Genomic DNA, 18,201 nt, shown 5'->3' on the forward strand with positions numbered 1-18,201 from the left:
TTCTTGAAGCACCGTGTTCATTGATTTTGTAAGACACAATTGGATGTCGAAACGGTTTCCGATTTGTCTAATTTTTTGTAAGGATGATCTATGAATGAAGACCTAAAAAGCATATGGTTTGGATCATTGGGAAAAAAATTGTAGGGTACCCTAAAGGGCGTCTCTCAAATAAAATTATTTGAGGAATCTCTTAATAGAAGGGAACTGTATATATATATATATATATATATATATATATAGATCTCCTGTTTTAGTCATACTATTGACAGATCTATTCTGCATGTATGTGATTCTTCCATAGTTGTTGGCTAACAAAACAGACTTCCGTTTGGTGTGATATATGTTGATCTTTGATGAGAATTTTGAAAGTTCCATGCTTAGACAAACATTATATAGGAAAAGCTTCATATTACTGAAAATGATATTCGTAACGAGAATGATATTAGTCATACAATATTAGGTCATGTTGCACCCATATTTGTAACGGAGGTGAAACCACTTGTATAGATTTCATCTTTATTGGAGAAATGGTTTACAATATGAAAGTTTGATACTTTCTAGCATTAATCTTAGAAGTATATGTGCTCTTCATTTAGAAATTAGATATCTTTCTAGAGCAGTTTTACCAACAACCCTCTTTTGTACCAGAAGTTCCTTTTTGAAATCTCCCCAAGTGAAGGGCTGATACTTTTTAGGGTTGGTTTTTGGGTCCATGAGCTCAGGAGGGCACTCAATGAGGGCAGAATTACTAGGGCTCATGAAATATGCTGCTGATAGCCTATTCTTCTCCTTGTTAACCACTGCCCTATGCACTACACTCCTCAGCCTCCCATTAGTCCAAGCCTGCCAGCAATGAAAACAAATTTATATACAAAGCGAAATTTCCTCGTACCAAACTCTGAATTTGAACAATTGGTTATGTTGAAACCTATTAAAATATGTAGTACAGATTCACAATTTGACAATATAAACATTTGTTCAGCAACAAAACAATAGTATTTAAACTAAATCCAAGTATATAATACACAACTGCATATGAGAGAGAAATTACTTCAAGGGTGTCACCAATATTGATGATGAAAGAATTTTGAACAGGGCGGATACCAATCCATTTCTTGTCGCTCATCCGAACTTGAAGCCCACCAACATCATCTTGCAGCAATATGGTTAAGGTATGGGGGTCTGAATGGCTCCCAAGCCCAAGACATTTTTCTGGGAGAGGACAAGGTGGATATCTGTTGACCCTGATCATGGTAGCCTCTTTCTCTTCAAAGTTCTTCTTAAAAAACTCATCTGGAAGGCCCAGTCCATGAGCTAACATCTCCAAAATGGTAATTCCTAAATTGTCTAATGCATTCAAGTAGCCAATCATGGCATTGCTGATGCGCATATATTCCAAAGATTATAATTAGTTTTATACTATGATCAATGAATAAAACTATTTGGCCACAATGAATAAAACCATATGTTGGGTTAAATAAATAAAATAAAACTATAATTTTGGCTATACAATGTTCAACGGCAAAACAACCCATTTGAAAGATGACATATAGGAAATATAAAATTGTCATAAAATTTAAACACATCATTTTCCAATTAGAGTATATTGTGTCACTTAGTATTGTCACATGCCAAGAATATCCCGAAGCATCAACAAATATGGTTCTAAAATCAGTGACCAAGAATTGCAGTATTTAGAGGATATGAAATTCTTACCTAAATGGCTGATGTTGATCACCAAAAACCTTTGTAGCAAATCCAACTACCTGTTGTGGGGACTGGAGCAATTGCAAGATCTCTGCCCAAGGCAAATTTTTTCCATAATCAGGATTTGTGGCACAGTAACCCAGTGGTAAGCTAGCTGATCTAACACCCTTCAACTTCTGCTCCATTGGAAGATCAAAAAGCCCATTTAAGCTCCCTATGAAACTCTCTATGGTCTCCAGAGCAACCCCATGATCCACTAGCTTGAAGAACCCCCACTTCTCACAAGCCCTCACCATGACTTGGCAAACCTTGTCATAGTCAGGGTTTTTCCTCCCATACAAAACCCCTTGGAGACTTATGACAGGGATATCATCTGCATCTGCAAAGTCATCATGGTTAATTTCTGGCCATTCTTCTGTGGACCAGATGAAATTCTTGACACTTAGCTTGTGCCCCATGGAGGAAAGTGACTCAACATATTGGTCTTCAATTTGTAGAGCCATGCCAAAATCTCGAAGATTAGGGTTTGTAATTTCCTTTGCTCAATTCAGTATTAATTTGAACCAGAAACTTCATGTATATAAATGATTCATTTTGTGTGCTTTGTTAAGTGTGACAAAATTGAAGTTGATTGTAGTTTTCAAGGAGATTCATGTTGGCTTATGGTATCATATCATTGTTGCCTAGGATTTATAACGAGGCTGTTTTTTAGTGGAAAAACATGAGATTCTATTGGAGATAACTAAGATTCCAACAAAACAAAGTAGAGAGAAAATGGAGTCTGTGAGCCGTCCAATTGGGCAATTGTTTAACCACTAACAACAGAGCCGTGTTAGGAAAACAATGAATGCATCATATGATGTCCTTTCCGCCAACGGGCCAACTAACAAAGGGAAAATTCTAAACCTGAATTTTATTAAAGTTTTTCTAACTAACCTGATTTGTTTTTGTTAATGGATCAAGCAATTGATCTATTATAGTCGTAACTCATGACTCTACTCTCTCAGTAGAATTTTCATATGTAAGGATAAAGCATAACGAGCTAATCTATCTATAAATCGCTTTATTAGCCTTTTGAAAGACAAAAGCAATCGTAGTACTAATTAACTGGAACAAAAGCATAGCTCACTACTTGTTAAACCAAAAAAATTACTGCACTTTAAATTAATTTAAGGTTTAAATTTAGGACTTTTTTTTTCACCGGGAAGATTAACATGGCAGTACTGCCTTCTTGACCAATTTGTTACAAATCTACTTCTCTTCAGCTTGGCATCTTGGTGTGACTTTCTTAAAGTTTTTATGCTCTTTGTTCATTTTTCACACTTTTAAACGCAATAATAATATTACTGAAAAAATAGGTGCATTAAAGGTGAGGATGGACTCATTGTTGCTTGGGGGTGTACTAAGAGATAGTTCTGGGCAGTGGATTAGAGGCTTTGCTGTTAGTCTTGGGGTCGGACAAGTCTTGGAAGCAGAGTTATGTGGCGTTTATCTTGGATTGAAAATTGCTTGGGATATGAGTTGCAATGCAGTCGTGCTTGAGTCTAACTCAGCGATTGTGGCACAAATGCTTAATAAAGATGTGGAAGAACTTGCTGCTATGTTGTGGGGATGCCAAGACTATATCGACATAAGCTGGGTTTGTTCTATATATTCATCATGTATATCATGAATGCAAAATGGTGGTAGATAGATTAGCTTAATCAGGTTCATGTTTTGAGTTGGGTCTGTCAACCTTCTATGATTCTCTTGATAATATTAGGTCTTTTCTTAGTGAAAATTTACTTGGAGTCTGTAGGCCTCAAACTATTGTTTAGTTTCTCTATTGGGCGTTAACCCCATTTCTTCACAAAAAAAAAAAAAAGAAGAAGAAGAGAAAAACTAAGTTAGACATTTAGGTGACGTTTGGGTTTGCTTACATTTTTTAAAAAGTAGCTTTAGTAAAAAGTTATGATAGTTTGAGTGTTTGGTAAACATGAGGAATTGGGCTTCTAAAAAAGTTGTTGTCAATGTCCCTTGTTTTTTAAAATCCTTCACAACCCAGCTGCTTCAAAAAAAAAAAAAAATTGAGATTTTCTATTTAAACTCCGCACTTCTCTTTGTTCACCCCATGTTCTAACTTCCCAACTTCTAATTCAAATTTTCAGAATTTCTAAGAAAACCTCACTATCTTTCCAAACTACCCCTAAATGCACATCCAGCAGAAAAAATAAAAAATAAAAGAGTTTTTCAATTAAAACCCCACACTTTTCTTCGTTCACTCCAATACTTAAATCATTAAACTCTTAAGTTTTGTTAGTGTATAAAAAAAAATAAAAAAAAATCATATATTGTCATGAGATGATGGTAAAAAGGCAGAAGTGGTGAAGCATGATCATGAAAACGAAAGTGAACAAGAGCTGGAAATGTAGAAGGATGATTATGAGCATAGTCTAAAATATCGATAATATCGAGGATATTATCATTTTTTCGAATCACGGATATTTCAAAACGTATCCATGCACATATCGTATAAATATTGAGAATATCGACGATAATATCGAAAAATATCGACGTCGATAATTTCGCTCACACTTCAACAATATTTTGTTACAATATCGCTATAATATCGCTAAAATATCAAAAATATCGATGTAATTAAAAAAAAAAAGGAAAACAAAAAAAGGAAAAAAACTCAAAGGGGATTCAAGGTGTTTCCTCTTGTAAAATTAGTCATCCTTGGTTTGCTTTGTATTGTGGCGTCCAAGTGGTAAGTTATTTTTTCTTCTGAATATTGAGACATGGACATGCAAGGAATGATGGACTTTACATTTCTTACTTTGACGAAGTTCACACATGTATATCATTAATTTTTTTTTGGGACGTATAAAAATGAGACTCTTGAAACCAATTTCTTCTTAATTTGTATAAAAATGGGGGCCATTGGTTTACCCTTGTTGCTTTCAAAGTGAGGTTCTAAGAGGGAAGAATGTCGTTATCTATAACTTCGGACTTTGTTAGAGTGGGAAGTAGTAACTATGATTATACTCATAACCAACAATTTCCCTACGCTTCATATCCCATTCCTTTTGGGAAGGAATCGAGCAGCTCATGGAAAGACTCTGAGACTCAATCTTCAAATGATTTTGCTCATGGACAATGTCAACCAATCTCGGATCCATATGGATGACATGTTAACAATTACATGCAAAATTATTTTGGGAATTTATCATTTGATGACTACTCTTCACACTACACTTACTCTACACATAGAGATGATGAAGTTAGTGAAAAATTTGAACCTCATAGGAACTCTATGTGGTACTCAGTCACTTATGTATCTTACCATGCAATGTATAAAATGTAAAATATTGTAGTAAATCATTATATATAAATGATTGTGGTGTGTTTAATCTTATTTCATTAATTACTACATATTTTCTACACTCACAGTGTTTGTCAGCTCGCTATATAATCAACTTAAATTAGTTAAATCCATTATGCAATGCATTTCCTTCCAATTTTTTGTGATAAACTAATAGATAATAGACTAAATAAGCATCCTCCAAAGTTTCAATAAAATTTTTCAAGTTTTTCTTACAATTTCCATGATTTTTATTTAATTTTTATCGATATCAATAATATCTCGATATTTCCATCAAAATTTTTATATTTTTAGACTACCTATATTTCCGATATCACCAATATTTTAGATTATGATATCCCAATTACTCAGGCGATGGTTTATTTTGGGTTGTGGTTGGTCTTTATTTATAGAAGGAGATGCTGGTTTTAATTAATTAAATTACAAGCTTTTATGTAACTTGAAATTGTAATCAACGACTAAAATAATACTTCAACTTTTTCTTTACCGAGGGATAATAAAGAAAAGAATGCACCAAAAACGAAAAAGTCCAAAGCAAGACTTCAAAAACGTTCCGGATTCGTTTTCATACCAGACAAAAAAATTATTAAGAAAAAAGAAAAAAGAAAAAGAAAAATCCTAACGTTTACGGACCAAACTTTTAACAGCTCCTCCTCGCCTGCGCTCTGAAAGCTAAAGGCTAAAAACTCTTTCTTCTCCGACGAATTTCCGGCCAAAACTTCTAAAAGGCGAGCCTCCTGTCTCTTCTCTTCTCTCCATAGAACGTATTTTTTATTTTTTACTTTTTTATATACTATACTATGCTTTCTCTTATTATTATTTAGCTCTCACCGAACAAATATGCTATTTCTGTAGACTGGTGTTTATTTTTTCTTGATAATTTTGTAGTTTAATTTCAACTAACCAAAATTGAAAAAGTATTGTAGCTCAAATTACAATATGTATCAGATCTCTGTGAAAACTAGAAAGCGGAATTTTGATTTCTGTTGTTTGTTTTTGATTATTTTGTTTGCAGTAGGGATATAAGATGTGCCTTCAAAATTCTTGTGCGCATTTGTCGGCAGAGGAGGCTGTTGCAATCGAAGAGAGTCTTTTGATATATTGTAAGCCAGTTGAGCTCTACAATATCCTTCGCCCCCGTGCTCTGCACAATGTATATTTTCACTCTCTTGCGTTTTGTTCCACCTCAACTATTTTTTATTTATTTAATCGTGCCGTGTGTTAGTTTTCGGTTAGAATTGAACATTCATGCATGATAATCCGCTTGATAACGGCCATGATTGTCAAAGTTTGATCATGATTTCACATTCAGACACCTTTGTTCTTTGTGTTTATGTTTTCCATACTTATATTTTTATTTGCACACTCATGTAAATGCATTTGGGTTTACATGTTTGCTTGCTGTACTCTTGTTAAAATGGTGCCGTCTGTGTTTTTATAGTCTAATCAAGTGCTTTCTATGTTGTAGCCTTTATTTCTGCGTAGATGTTTGCATTACAAAATCCAAGCAAGGCGCAAAAGGAGGTACCGGTTCTATCTTTGAATACACACAAACACGCATATGGAAGTATGTGTTTATGTATGAATATTATGTTTAGTTTTTGTGTTCATTGCTCTGATTTATTTCATTTTGTCATGGCACATACACACAAACACACACAAGCATGCTATTTTCTCTGCGAGGACTTCAGTAAAACATTTTTGTTGCTGACTTTTAGAGGACAATTAATACTTTTGGCTGCATGCGATTGTCTAGGTTCAGGACTGGGATTGTAATATTCAACTATAGGGACTACAACAACACGTTACGAAAGACTGAAGGTATCATCAACCGCCCATACTTAGCATGATGTTGACTGTAGAATAATGATGATTTAAGTTGAAAAACTCGATGAGAGTGGAAAATGGGTGCCCTGGGATACAGAACACAAGAAGGACAACAAAGCATGAAAAATCCTATAGAATGTGTTTTTTCTTCTAACTTTCTCTCTTTAAGAGAAAAATGTATTGTTTGGTTTCTTATTTGAAATGGTTTGGTTTGCTGCATGGTGCTATGCACTCCTAAGACAAATATATAATTTAGTTTTTCCGCATTTGAGGTTAAACATTTAGATACCTTGGTTATACTGGTTGTAAATGATTTCAAGCCTATGGTAAATCTGAAGTTTGTAAATTTTTGTATATATGAACTTATTTTCATCAGCAAAAGTATCTTGAATTCAACATGATTGACACACTAACCGTTATGTGTACTTCTTTTTTAAACATTCAGTTACTGAAGACTTCACGTGTCCCTTTTGCTTGATGCAATGTGCAAGCTTTAAGGTGAGTACTAATGTGGAGGTGCACTACTCTTTGTTGTCCCATTTATGTTTTGACTAAATTTAACATAAATTGTGGAATATCCAATTTCGCTAGAGGTAAGGGAGAGAAAGGAAAACTACTCCACATCAGGAATACTTTCTCATGTACTTTGAAGTTTGCCTAAAACCTTTAAAGTGTTTGCAGTAAATGCGAAAAGATTGGGCTCAAAGACTCCCAACATATATGTTTTCATATACAACGTGGTAGGAATTGCTCATCGAGAATGAAAATCTTAGTGATGTCCGTATCCAAGATCAATTTTTCCTACATTATTCCTAGATAAACATGCATATACACATTTGTTTATTCCTGTGAAACTTAAGCTTTGACTCTTCAACTTTTTTAAGCTTCTTTTTTCCTCTAAATTGATTTGATAGTTATTTGTAATTTTTAGAGATCTATTTGATATGTGAGGCTGAATTGTTTGTGAAATGACATCGACATCCCCACCTGTATTGGCAGGAGTTTCAACTTTGTAATCATGTTGCATATATTTGTTCTACTGAAGAAACCTAATTTATTTATTCGACCATAATATTTTTGGTTTCCTTTTTTCGTTATTCCCTTTCTTTTGAGTGACTATTTCCATGATATTTTTTTTCACAGCTTATATGGTTCAATTACTAATATTTACTTATTTAGCTTGATGCTGAAGAGAACGTTCATTTTCCCTTGTAGGGTCTGCGTTATCACCTGTGCTCTTCACATGACTTATTCAACTTTGAGTTTTGGGTTGGTAATGAGTATCTAGTCACTTTCTGCTTATTCTGAAGAGGCTGCTCATAAAACATTTATTTTGTAGGTAACTGGAGAGTACCAGGCAGTAAACGTTTCTGTGAAAATTGATGTATTGAGATCTGAGGTAAGAACTTTATTATCATCCTGTTTCCATTTTCCAAATCAGAAATGCAAATAATCATTGTGATAGTTTCTTATGCCAGTGTTTATGTACAGAAATTGAGCATTATATTTAGTCATAATTCGCAAGTGGATCATTTTCTGTGTTTTATTATTTATAAATTTCTTAAAAATAAGTAAATGAATAAGTTATTTATGGCTAAACATATCCTGTTACATTTTTTGTATACAGACTGTAGCAGATGGAGCAGTCCCACAACTTCAAACATTCTTCTTCTGGTCGGTTTAAATCCCTTGGTACAACTTAAAGCTACTGGCTAACATCCTATTTGTTGTTCAATAGGAATTCAGAGTTAATTTGGTGAAAATTTTGTTTTTGCAGTTCAAGGCCAAGAAAACGTAGGGCAGAGAACTGTGGTCAAAATGAAAAGTATGTTAATGTACAATTCTTGGAGTTAGACTCACCTAGACTAGCCAATGGAGTTGTACATGAGGGACTTTTGGAGAATGATGATGGTAAGTTTTTTTTAATTTTTGTGATACATTGGGTTGGTCATTTTTAACTAGTGAAGAAGGGAAAGAAACTCAAGAGAAAGAGATGAAAAATTCCATTATATCCTCTTTTCTGCAAAGAACTGGAGAAAATATGAAATATGTTTCACCACTGGCCTATTCGGAGTACCTGTAATCTCTGACAAGAATGTTTTTCGGAATTTGATGTTTCCCTAAAATATACGCACGTCTGTGTAAGACATCAGGTTGGTCTAGGATTGGAGCTTTCTTTTTCGTTTTGTGCATAATTAAATCTCCTCAGTAACAAGGAAACTTGAAGAGGTGTTCTTGCTCTTCTCTGGCTGATCACTGAGCTAATGCTTAAAATGGTGTGTTAATAATAGTATCAGGATCATGAAACATGTCTAAAGCGGTCCCCAGTGCATTATGACATTTCTTTTCTCTTTCTTTTTTATTTAGTTATTTTTTACCTCGAAAATAGCTGGTCAAGTTGGTATGCATTTGTAAATCTTGTTGACTTGTTCTGTGGTATATAGTAACTCCATGGGATATTCTTGCTGGTGTGTCAGTCAATGGCTCGGATAAGTCTTGTTGTGGTTTGAATCAATTATAATAGATTTCGTAATTTTAAGAACTAACATAAAATATGCAGCGTCCGTCTTAATTTTGTATATAAACCACAAACAGACTACCTGTTTGATTAATTTTATAATATTTGAATTGCATCCTCTGATTTGAATGTTCACTGTTCCAGCAGAGTCAATTTTAAGTTAGATAACAGTGGTTGTGACAAATTTAAGCTCAATTTTAGTTGCGAGGAGTCTCTGATTATTCTGATTGAACTTGAACTGGGTTGAATGTTGTTGCTTTTAAATTCAAGCCATGCTTAGTTTATAATGGTTTCTCTTGGACATTTTTTATAAAATAAATATTTGATCGCATAGCACGGTTCAGACATCTACAGGTGCAGTAATTTCCAAATTTATCTAGCAATTGGGTTGAAGGTTTAATTATTTACTCATATATTTCTTTTCTCGTATTCCTTTGTTTGGAAGACTGTCATTTAACTTCATTTTTGGTTGTTCTGTCCTCCAAAGGTGAGAAGGCTTCCAAGGTGCATTGGAAAGATATCCAGCTTCCATCTACAGGTGCAGTAATTTCCAAATTTGTCTAGCAATTGGGCTGAAGATTTAATGATATACTCATATATTTCTTTTCTCGTATTCCTTTGTTTGGAAGACTGTAATTTAACTTCATTTTTGGTTGTTCTATCCTCAAAAGGTGAGAAGGCTTCCAAGCTGCGCGTCGAGTGGAAAGATATCCAGCATAGAAGGCATGAACATGAAAACTATGGTCCTGATCATCCTAGTTCTGTAGAATGTGTAACATCAAGTTCCAATATTCCTGGTTCTACAGTTGGATCTCTGGAGCCTGATTGTGTTAAAATTCTATCTGGAAGTGATTCCGCACCACCTACTAAAATAAGGAAGTTAAATGGAGAGCGATCGGACCCAAAAAAGTATGTCAACCTAGGCCATGTTTTTTAGTTCATGTCTATTGTTTTTCAGTATCTTATATTGATTTTCCTTATAATCACCATTTGATTAATGGTCTTCTCATGGTCATTACTATCATTTGGTTCACTTAACCTTTGGATGTGTTTTTACAGTATGAAAAGTAAAGAACTTATGTCTCCACCCTTTTGAGATTGTTATCCTTATCTGAAGTGCCCATATTGAGGCTGTTGATTGATTTTGAGACTTCTCACACTTCTAATTTTTGTTTGTCCAGCCGTATGCTCCTGCAGAAACGACAGTTCTTTCATTCTCATAGAGTTCAGGTAGTTATTGATCTTTAAACCTGTGAGCTGTTTCAAAATCTTGTTTCTTCGTTTATGTACTTCTTTTGCATGTCAAGTTTTCTTATTATTTCTTGCATATCCATGCTGTGTCAACTCAGATCTTTGATTTTCCAAAGGTTTAACACTTGAACTGTAGGTTTCTTTATCAATCGAGAAACTTGGATATGAGCTTGTAATACTCCATTTTTCAACAATTTGGATAGTAATTTAATGCACTTACTTTCTTTCCTTTTTTTTTTATTACTTAATTTGGATAAGGTTAAGTTTTATAGTTTAATGACCTGATGACTTTCTTTCTTTACATATAAAAGCATTTATTTAATATATACATAATTAGTACAAATTCCTTGCATGTATTTTTATTATTTTTTGTGGGTTTTCTGATTTGAAGGATTGAATTTGCAGCATTTTTAATCTGTTGCCCCTGGGAATGCTTGTGCCAGGCATGCAATTATCTTTAATAGGTTTCCTAAGAACTGATTCATTAAGAATAACTTTTAAATTATGAATTATTCATGTGCATTTGAAATTGCAAGTAGACATTTATGCTGCGCACATGATCTATATTATGGTAAACTTATTACGTGTTACCAATCTGAGAAAATATGCATGATTTTTTATATGAAGCCTATGGAGTTAGAGCAAGTATTATCGGATCGGGATAGTGAAGATGAAGTTGATGACGACATTGCAGATCTTGAAGATCGGAGGGTATGCATGATATTCTTTTAGATATTGTGCCAAACACTCCATGTTTAACACTATTAATCTTAGGAACGCAAAAACTAATATCATATTGTCATGTGGCAGATGCTAGATGATTTTGTAGATGTTACCAAAGATGAAAAGCAGCTGATGCATCTCTGGAACTCATTTGTGCGAAAGCAAAGGTGACTATGTTTGGCTGCTTTTGGCTTTCTGATAAGTTTTCAATTACTTTTGTGTGGGGTATCTTTGGAAATTTCAGTTGTCAGTTTATTGGGGGTTTCTTTGATGAGAGATTTATTTTCATTGTGGCAGTGTGCTGGCGGATGGTCACGTTCCCTGGGCATGCGAAGCATTTTCAAAACTTCATGGACAGGAGCTAGTCTCCTCTCCGGCTCTTTTCTGGTACTGTTGTTGCATTAATTTTCATAATCATTGGTACATTTAATGAAACATAATTTGCAGTAGAAGCAGAGGGACCAATTATTGTTGATGTCATTATGAACAACGGTCATATTATGCATATCACTTCCTGCTTGGGAGTGCTTCTGGAATGAATAAAAGCACTTCCTAACAACTAAAAACAATTCTTCTAACTGCGTTTGGTAGGAAAACGTGTAAGTGCTTATGGCCAATAAAAACGCTTTATGGAAAAGAACCTAAGAGGTGCTTCTTCAGGAAGCACTTCCAATTGCTTCTCACTTGGATTATTAACAAAATTTCGGCGTTCTTTTAATAAAAGCGCTTCCTCTGAACACAACTGCTTCCTATAGAAGCATTCCCACACGGGCCAACCACCTTGTTGCATTTTGGAACTTTTCACTTATTTTCTTGCTTTTTTGGTAGTAATGCATGTCTTTGCGATTCATTGGAAAATTGTGTTTGAAATGTCAAGTGCTCATTAACTCAGGTGTTGGAGGTTTTTCATGATCAAACTTTGGAATCACGGTCTGCTTGATGCGGGCACAATGAATAGTTGCAATATCATTCTCGACGGATACAAACACTAGCCAACAGTTGCTATTAGAAGTTGCAAAAAGTGGAGACGACTGACTTCTTCGGCTTTACAACGTATATAATGAGATGGGAAAGTAATTTTTCCCTCGCAGGAGACTGCGGTCACCTTCTCAATGTAGTACTTTAAATTATATGATCCTCCCATTGTTTTACATTATTGAGAAAAAAAAATAAAAATCAGACTCAATTTATCAATATTAAATTAATGATTACAAGTTCTTGTTACATTTTGTATTTTAGTTCTTCAGATGGAGTTGTGATTCTTCTGCCCCCGAACTATGTCATAATGATCAACTTACCCCTATGCATTTTTTTTCGGGTAAATTAAGAAACAACCAGGCATGAGAGTTCCTGCTCCTGATCCTCCCCAGCAACCCCCTCCACCTGGCCCTCCTCCAGTCCTCGCTTCCGAACTACATCAACTATCTTGCCTAACAACAACTCATGTTGCTGCTGTTATCACTATGCTTTTCTTTTATTTTCTTTAGGGTGGCGTTTGCTTGTTTCTTCCTTGTGTAATTTGGCCCATAAAGGGATAAGATTGCTGAGATTTGTTCTTGGGCAAAGATGTTGGGTGTGTTGAGTATTACATGGATATGGAGAGGCTGGTAGGGGAGATGGTGGAGATGGGGGGCTGATGTTGTGGGTTGGGTTTGGTGGTAGCGGCTGGGCGGAGATGGAGGTTGCAGCTGGGAACCTTTTTATTTCCTTCACATTTTCTTTCCCTAAAAAAATAACCATGTGCAGGTTCACATGATAGAAATTTGAGTGACATAAAAGAATAAATAAAAATTGACGGCTAGTCCCAAATTGTTCTATTTCATATAATTTAAGCTTTTAATTTACCCCCTAAAAAAAAGAGAGGTAAATTAACAATTATGGTATAGTTTAAAGGACAAAACAGCAGATAACCCATCTCTTTTTGGTGAGAATCGGGGCTCCAGGCTCAAAGCAACGATTAATGGCCCTAGGCCTACCTACACCTATTAGGCCTTCAAACATATAAGGTAATGGACGGACCTCTCAACCAATTCCAATTGGTTGATATCGTGTGACAAACATGGCAAGACATATACTTTTTCTTTATGAATTGTATGGATACTCAATAACAAGGTTTTTTTTTTCCTTTCACCAAGTTTGGAAGGATGAGATTGGTAGTATTATTGGGTTTGAATTTAAGACTACTGATTGCCGGCAAATACTCCTACCACCAAAACAAGAATATTATCCACTCATAAAAACACATAATTGAGCTCTTATTACTCATTACAGAAACAAGGGCTACTAAATCCTCCAAATAAAAAAACTCTTCAAATATTTCTCACTCAAGGACAAGAAATTTGGTAGGAGAGTGGCTGAAATTGAAACGAAGTGTCCCAAACATAGGTAAAATTGAAATTTCCACGCCTATGAATAGGTTGGCCATTGTTGACAACACGCTGTCAGATTTGCTCTATACTTAAGGTTTAATGACTTCCACAGTTTGAAATCCATTGCACAGTTGCACCTTAGCTTAATATCATGTCGAGCACATGCACAATCATTAGTGTGATTTCTAGCTTATAAAGCTTTTTACTACCTTTCCAGTTGAAGATTGTGTGATTTTAGGGCATGTTTGATAGGCCTCACTATGTCTCATTGGATTGGATTGTGTTAAATATTACTTAAAACCCATGTTTAGTAAGGAAGAGAATTAACTTAAATGGGATTGCATAGTCCAACAGTGAAAAAATAACCGGACTCGCATGTCTAATTCATTGAGCCCCAAATGCAGTTCACAACATAGCACCATCGCTATTTTGAACACACGAGTCCGGCTGGATTTCCTTACGCCTTGAATCAAAACACAAACCAAATCGACAGACTCTGGCAAAACCCAATGCCCAGCAATCCCCCTTCTCCCCCGAATTTATTCTCCCTCATGACCACCACCTGCAAGCCACACACACAGACCCATCTCTCTTCACCACCCCAACCACCCATAGAACCCAGAACCATCTCTCTTCGCCATCTATGTCTGTACACAAGAGAAAAACACAAATCATAAAAGGTTTAGGGAATTGGTAAAAGAGAAGAACCAGAAAATAAAGAAACTAGAAACAGAGAATAATGAAACCCAAAAAAAAGAAGAGAAAAGCGGTTCCAATTCGTAGAAGTTCCAAATAGAGAAAAGCTGAAAATAATGAAATTAGAAACAGACAGAAGAAAGAAGGAAAGAAAGATGAAGAAAATGAGATCAGAAAGAAGAGAGAGAGAGAGAGAGAGAGAGAGAGAGAGAGAGAGAGAGAGAAGAGAGAAAGAATAAAAAAATAAAGAAGAGAGAAAAGAAAGAGAATAATGAAACCCAAAAAAAAGAAGAGAAAAGCAGTTCCAATTCGTAGAAGTTCCAAATAGAGAAAAGCTGAAAATAATGAAACCAGAAACAAAGAGAAGAAAGAAGGAAAGAAAGAGGAAGAAAAGAAAAGAAGAAAATGAGATCAGAAAGAAGAGAGAGAGGAGAGAAAGAATAAAAAAATAAAGAATAGAGAAAAGAAGAAGAAAACGTTTCACTCTCTCACTTTACATATAGACAATGACAACAAGCGTGGGTTTAATGAAATGATGAATTGATCAAAAAAATAAATATTATAATTTTATTTATTTATTTATAGGTTAAATTTTTTAATTAAATTTAAATATTAAATATTTATTTTTTAGTCCGACAGAGTACCAAACATAGGTCTTCACTATTTTTACAATCCAGCTTCTTAGTCCGACGCAGCACCAAACGTAGGTCAGTACTTAATCCAGCTTAAGCCAATCCGAGCTAATCCAACATAGTCCCAGGATTTAGCCCTATCCATAACAGTCCGCCGTACCAAACGAGCCCTTAAGGTTGTCCATAGTGCATGGCTGGGAGTCGCCAGAAATGCGAGGGATGATGCAAGTTAGAAATTACTAAAAGTAGTATTGTGTGGATAACATTTATAGTATGCTATGTCATAAAATATAACCAATCTACTTATACCTTAAAGTATAAACCCGTCACCACCACATACGTTGATGGGTAATAATTTTTTCCTAATATAGGTGAGGGTCGACTTTTGACTTTTGAGTGGCCTAGGGCAAGAAATTGAAACGAGGCTCCTTTCCTTTTGTATACAATAGTTAACAAGTGTTATAAAACTAGAATAATCAGAGGATGAGAAGTACCACTGTAATATTGGGAGTGGAATTATATTTCTCTTTGTGGTGTTTACACTGACAGAATTTCTCCTTAGATAGACTCCACTCTTTCTCTTCTCTCTGACTCTCACTCTATTCTCTTCTCTCTTTCGTGTGTGTTTACAAGCAAATATAATGCCTATTTATAGGCAAAGCAAATGGCTTTTAAGGGAGACATAATGATTTCTCCCCAACATCATTATCCCATCTTTTGACTAATACCCTCTAGCTTTATCTATGTGGGCTTCACTTCTTTATAACACTCCCCCTTGAAGACCACATGTCCCTAGATTGGTTGCCTCATTAAAACCTTGCTTGGAAAAACCCAGTGGAAAAAAACCTAAGCGAAGGAAAAAGAGTACAACTTTATTTGGGACATAAGGGTAATGCACTCATGTTGCCTCGTTAAAACCTTGCTAGGAAAAACCCGGTGGGAAAAAACCCTAGTCGAAGGAAAAAGAGTACAACGCGCATATGTCCTGTGTTAGAGGACTCTTGAATGCTCCCCCTGATTTTGCATGCTCCAACTTGATTGCTTGCAGAGTTGTCGTAATCCGATGCCATGCACTAACTTTTGGAATGTACATTTCGGCAATGATTTAGTGAAGAGATCTGCCAGGTTATCGCTTGAGCGGATTTGTCTGACTTTGATTTCTTGACTCTTCTGGAGCTCATGTGTATAGAAAAACTTTGGTGATATGTGCTTAGTCCTGTCACCCTTGATATACCCTCATGTGATCTGAGCAATACAAGCTGCATTGTCCTCATTCAGATTGTTGGAGTGTCTGTTGCTGAGGGTAGGGCACATGTGCTTCGGATGTGATGGATCACCGACCTTAACCAAATGCATTCACGACTGGCTTCATGGAGGGCAAGTATTTCTGAGTGATTGGAAGATGTGGCCACTAGTGTTTGTTTCGTTGAGCGCCATGAGATTGCAGTTCCTCCACATGTAAATACATACCCAGTCTGTGATCGTCCTTGATGTGGATCAGAGAGATATCCTGCATCAGCATAACCAACAATACTCTGGGCGTTGGTCGATTCACTGGAATAGAATAAGCCCATGTCTGTTGTCCCACGAAGGTATCGTAGAACATGTTTGATGCCGGTCCAATGTCGCCTTGTTGGAGCAGAACTGTACCTTGCTAACAGATTTACTGAAAATGATATGTCTGGTCTGGTACATTGTGCTAGGTACAATAAAGCACCTATTGCACTAAGATATGGTACTTCTGGACCAAGGACCATTTCATCATCCCCTTTTGGACGATATGGGTCTTTCTTAGTGTCAAGCGACCGAACGACCATTGGAGTGCTAAGTGGATGGGCTTTATCCATGCCAAACCGTTTCAATACTTTTTCAGTATAAGTTGATTGATGCACCAAAATTCCATTAGCACTGTGCTCAATCTGCAAGCCAAGACAACATTTTGTCTTTTCAAGGTCTTTCATCTCAAACTCACATTTGAGATAATCAGCAGTCTTCTGAAGCTCTTCAGAAATTCCAATTAGATTTATGTCGTCGACATATACCGCCACTATCGCAAATCCAGACTTTGATTTCTTAATAAACACACATGGGCAAATAGGATCATTTGTGTATCATTCCTTCAGTAAATACTTACTGAGACGATTGTACACTACTACAAAAAGTGAAAAAGACGACCAGAAAACAACGACGGTTTAAGTGAAAACCGTCGTGGTTTTTAAAAAGACGACGGTTCTAAAAACACCGTCGTGTAATACCACCTTAGACAACTAAAAATGGAGATTCAAATGGCTGTTCAAAAACAACGACGTACCTAATTAAACAACCGACGCCTATTTGAAACAGATTTCCGCAGTGTAAAATCAAAGCCAACAAAGAACGGCAGAAGTTATGAATCGACCGACGTAGAAAGTAAAGACGACGATTTCAATAAAAGCCGCCGATTTTACTCATAAAATAACACGACGAGGTTTTCGTATAAGACGCCGTATAATTACAAACAAATCCACGGCTTTAAAATACAAAATATCGCCGTATTAAATTAATGTACAACGACGGAAAATATAAATATATCGACGTCATTCTCGTATAGTTCTACGACGTTATCTTTAAATCGTACTATAAAATTTAACATCGTATTTATTCATTTTATACGTCGTACCTTTAATTTAAACCGTCGTCTTAATAAGAATTTTTGTTAACAATTTTTTTCTTTGATTTTCTTATCCTACGCCGGTAGATCTACTTAATGACAAGAATTGAAATAACCACGACGGTTTATATAGAAAACCGCCGACATAACCAGATTTTTCTGAGATCCCAAGGGTTACGAAATCTTACCAGATGGAACTCTGTTCCACATCATAATCTTAACAGATGACACAGATTTGCAATCAGAGAGACAATTTTTTGGAAGTTGATGATGTGTGTGCTTTTGTGTATCTACAAATATTATACCTAACGTCGTTGCAAATTTGCAATCAGAGAGACAATTTTCAACGACGGTTATATTATACCTAACGACGTTTAAAAAACAAATCAACGTCGCTCAACAAATATATTACGTCGTCTTAGTCTTACTTAAGACGACGAAAAACGACGACAGTAATACAAAAA

General features: G+C 35.5%; 2 protein-coding genes across 3 annotated transcripts; one reads left to right on the plus strand and one right to left on the minus strand.

The window, feature by feature from the left end:
• Positions 1–588: 588 nt before the first annotated feature.
• On the minus strand, positions 589–2,210 carry LOC117628864 (gibberellin 20 oxidase 1-like). Its single transcript, XM_034361410.1, has 3 exons — positions 1,717–2,210; positions 1,052–1,379; positions 589–843 (listed from the first exon to the last, which is right to left on the minus strand). The coding sequence occupies exons 1-3, from the start codon at positions 2,208–2,210 to the stop codon at positions 589–591; spliced, it is 1,077 nt and encodes a 358-aa protein (XP_034217301.1).
• Positions 2,211–5,632: 3,422 nt separating this feature from the next.
• On the plus strand, positions 5,633–12,614 carry LOC117628107 (polycomb group protein EMF2B-like). 2 transcript variants are annotated; one of them, XM_034360473.1, is made up of 16 exons: positions 5,633–5,799; positions 6,087–6,224; positions 6,540–6,595; positions 6,828–6,892; positions 7,344–7,396; positions 8,114–8,167; positions 8,238–8,297; positions 8,526–8,572; positions 8,676–8,809; positions 9,904–9,954; positions 10,088–10,325; positions 10,598–10,646; positions 11,295–11,378; positions 11,478–11,557; positions 11,688–11,777; positions 12,283–12,614. In XM_034360473.1, the coding sequence occupies exons 2-16, from the start codon at positions 6,099–6,101 to the stop codon at positions 12,380–12,382; spliced, it is 1,287 nt and encodes a 428-aa protein (XP_034216364.1). In that variant the 5' UTR covers positions 5,633–5,799; positions 6,087–6,098; the 3' UTR covers positions 12,383–12,614. The 2 variants fall into 2 exon arrangements, with proteins under 2 accessions (XP_034216364.1, XP_034216365.1); XM_034360474.1 differs by lacking the exon at positions 8,114–8,167 and having other exon boundaries at positions 5,643–5,799.
• Positions 12,615–18,201: the final 5,587 nt, after the last annotated feature.

This window comes from Prunus dulcis, chromosome 5 (assembly GCF_902201215.1).
Source record: "Prunus dulcis chromosome 5, ALMONDv2, whole genome shotgun sequence".
In the NCBI taxonomy this organism is placed as follows: domain Eukaryota; kingdom Viridiplantae; phylum Streptophyta; class Magnoliopsida; order Rosales; family Rosaceae; genus Prunus; species Prunus dulcis.

Coding starts and splice junctions, on each gene's coding strand:
- LOC117628107 (XM_034360473.1), top strand. CDS start 6,099: ATGTGCCTTCAAAATTCTTGTGCGCATTTGTCGGCAGAGGAGGCTGTT. Junction 6,225..6,539: donor GCCCCCGTGCTCTGCACAAT/GTATATTTTCAC, acceptor TCTATGTTGTAG/CCTTTATTTCTGCGTAGATG. Junction 9,955..10,087: donor TATCCAGCTTCCATCTACAG/GTGCAGTAATTT, acceptor TATCCTCAAAAG/GTGAGAAGGCTTCCAAGCTG.
- LOC117628864 (XM_034361410.1), bottom strand. CDS start 2,210: ATGGCTCTACAAATTGAAGACCAATATGTTGAGTCACTTTCCTCCATG. Junction 1,380..1,716: donor GATCAACATCAGCCATTTAG/GTAAGAATTTCA, acceptor TATGCGCATCAG/CAATGCCATGATTGGCTACT. Junction 844..1,051: donor ATATTGGTGACACCCTTGAA/GTAATTTCTCTC, acceptor CATTGCTGGCAG/GCTTGGACTAATGGGAGGCT.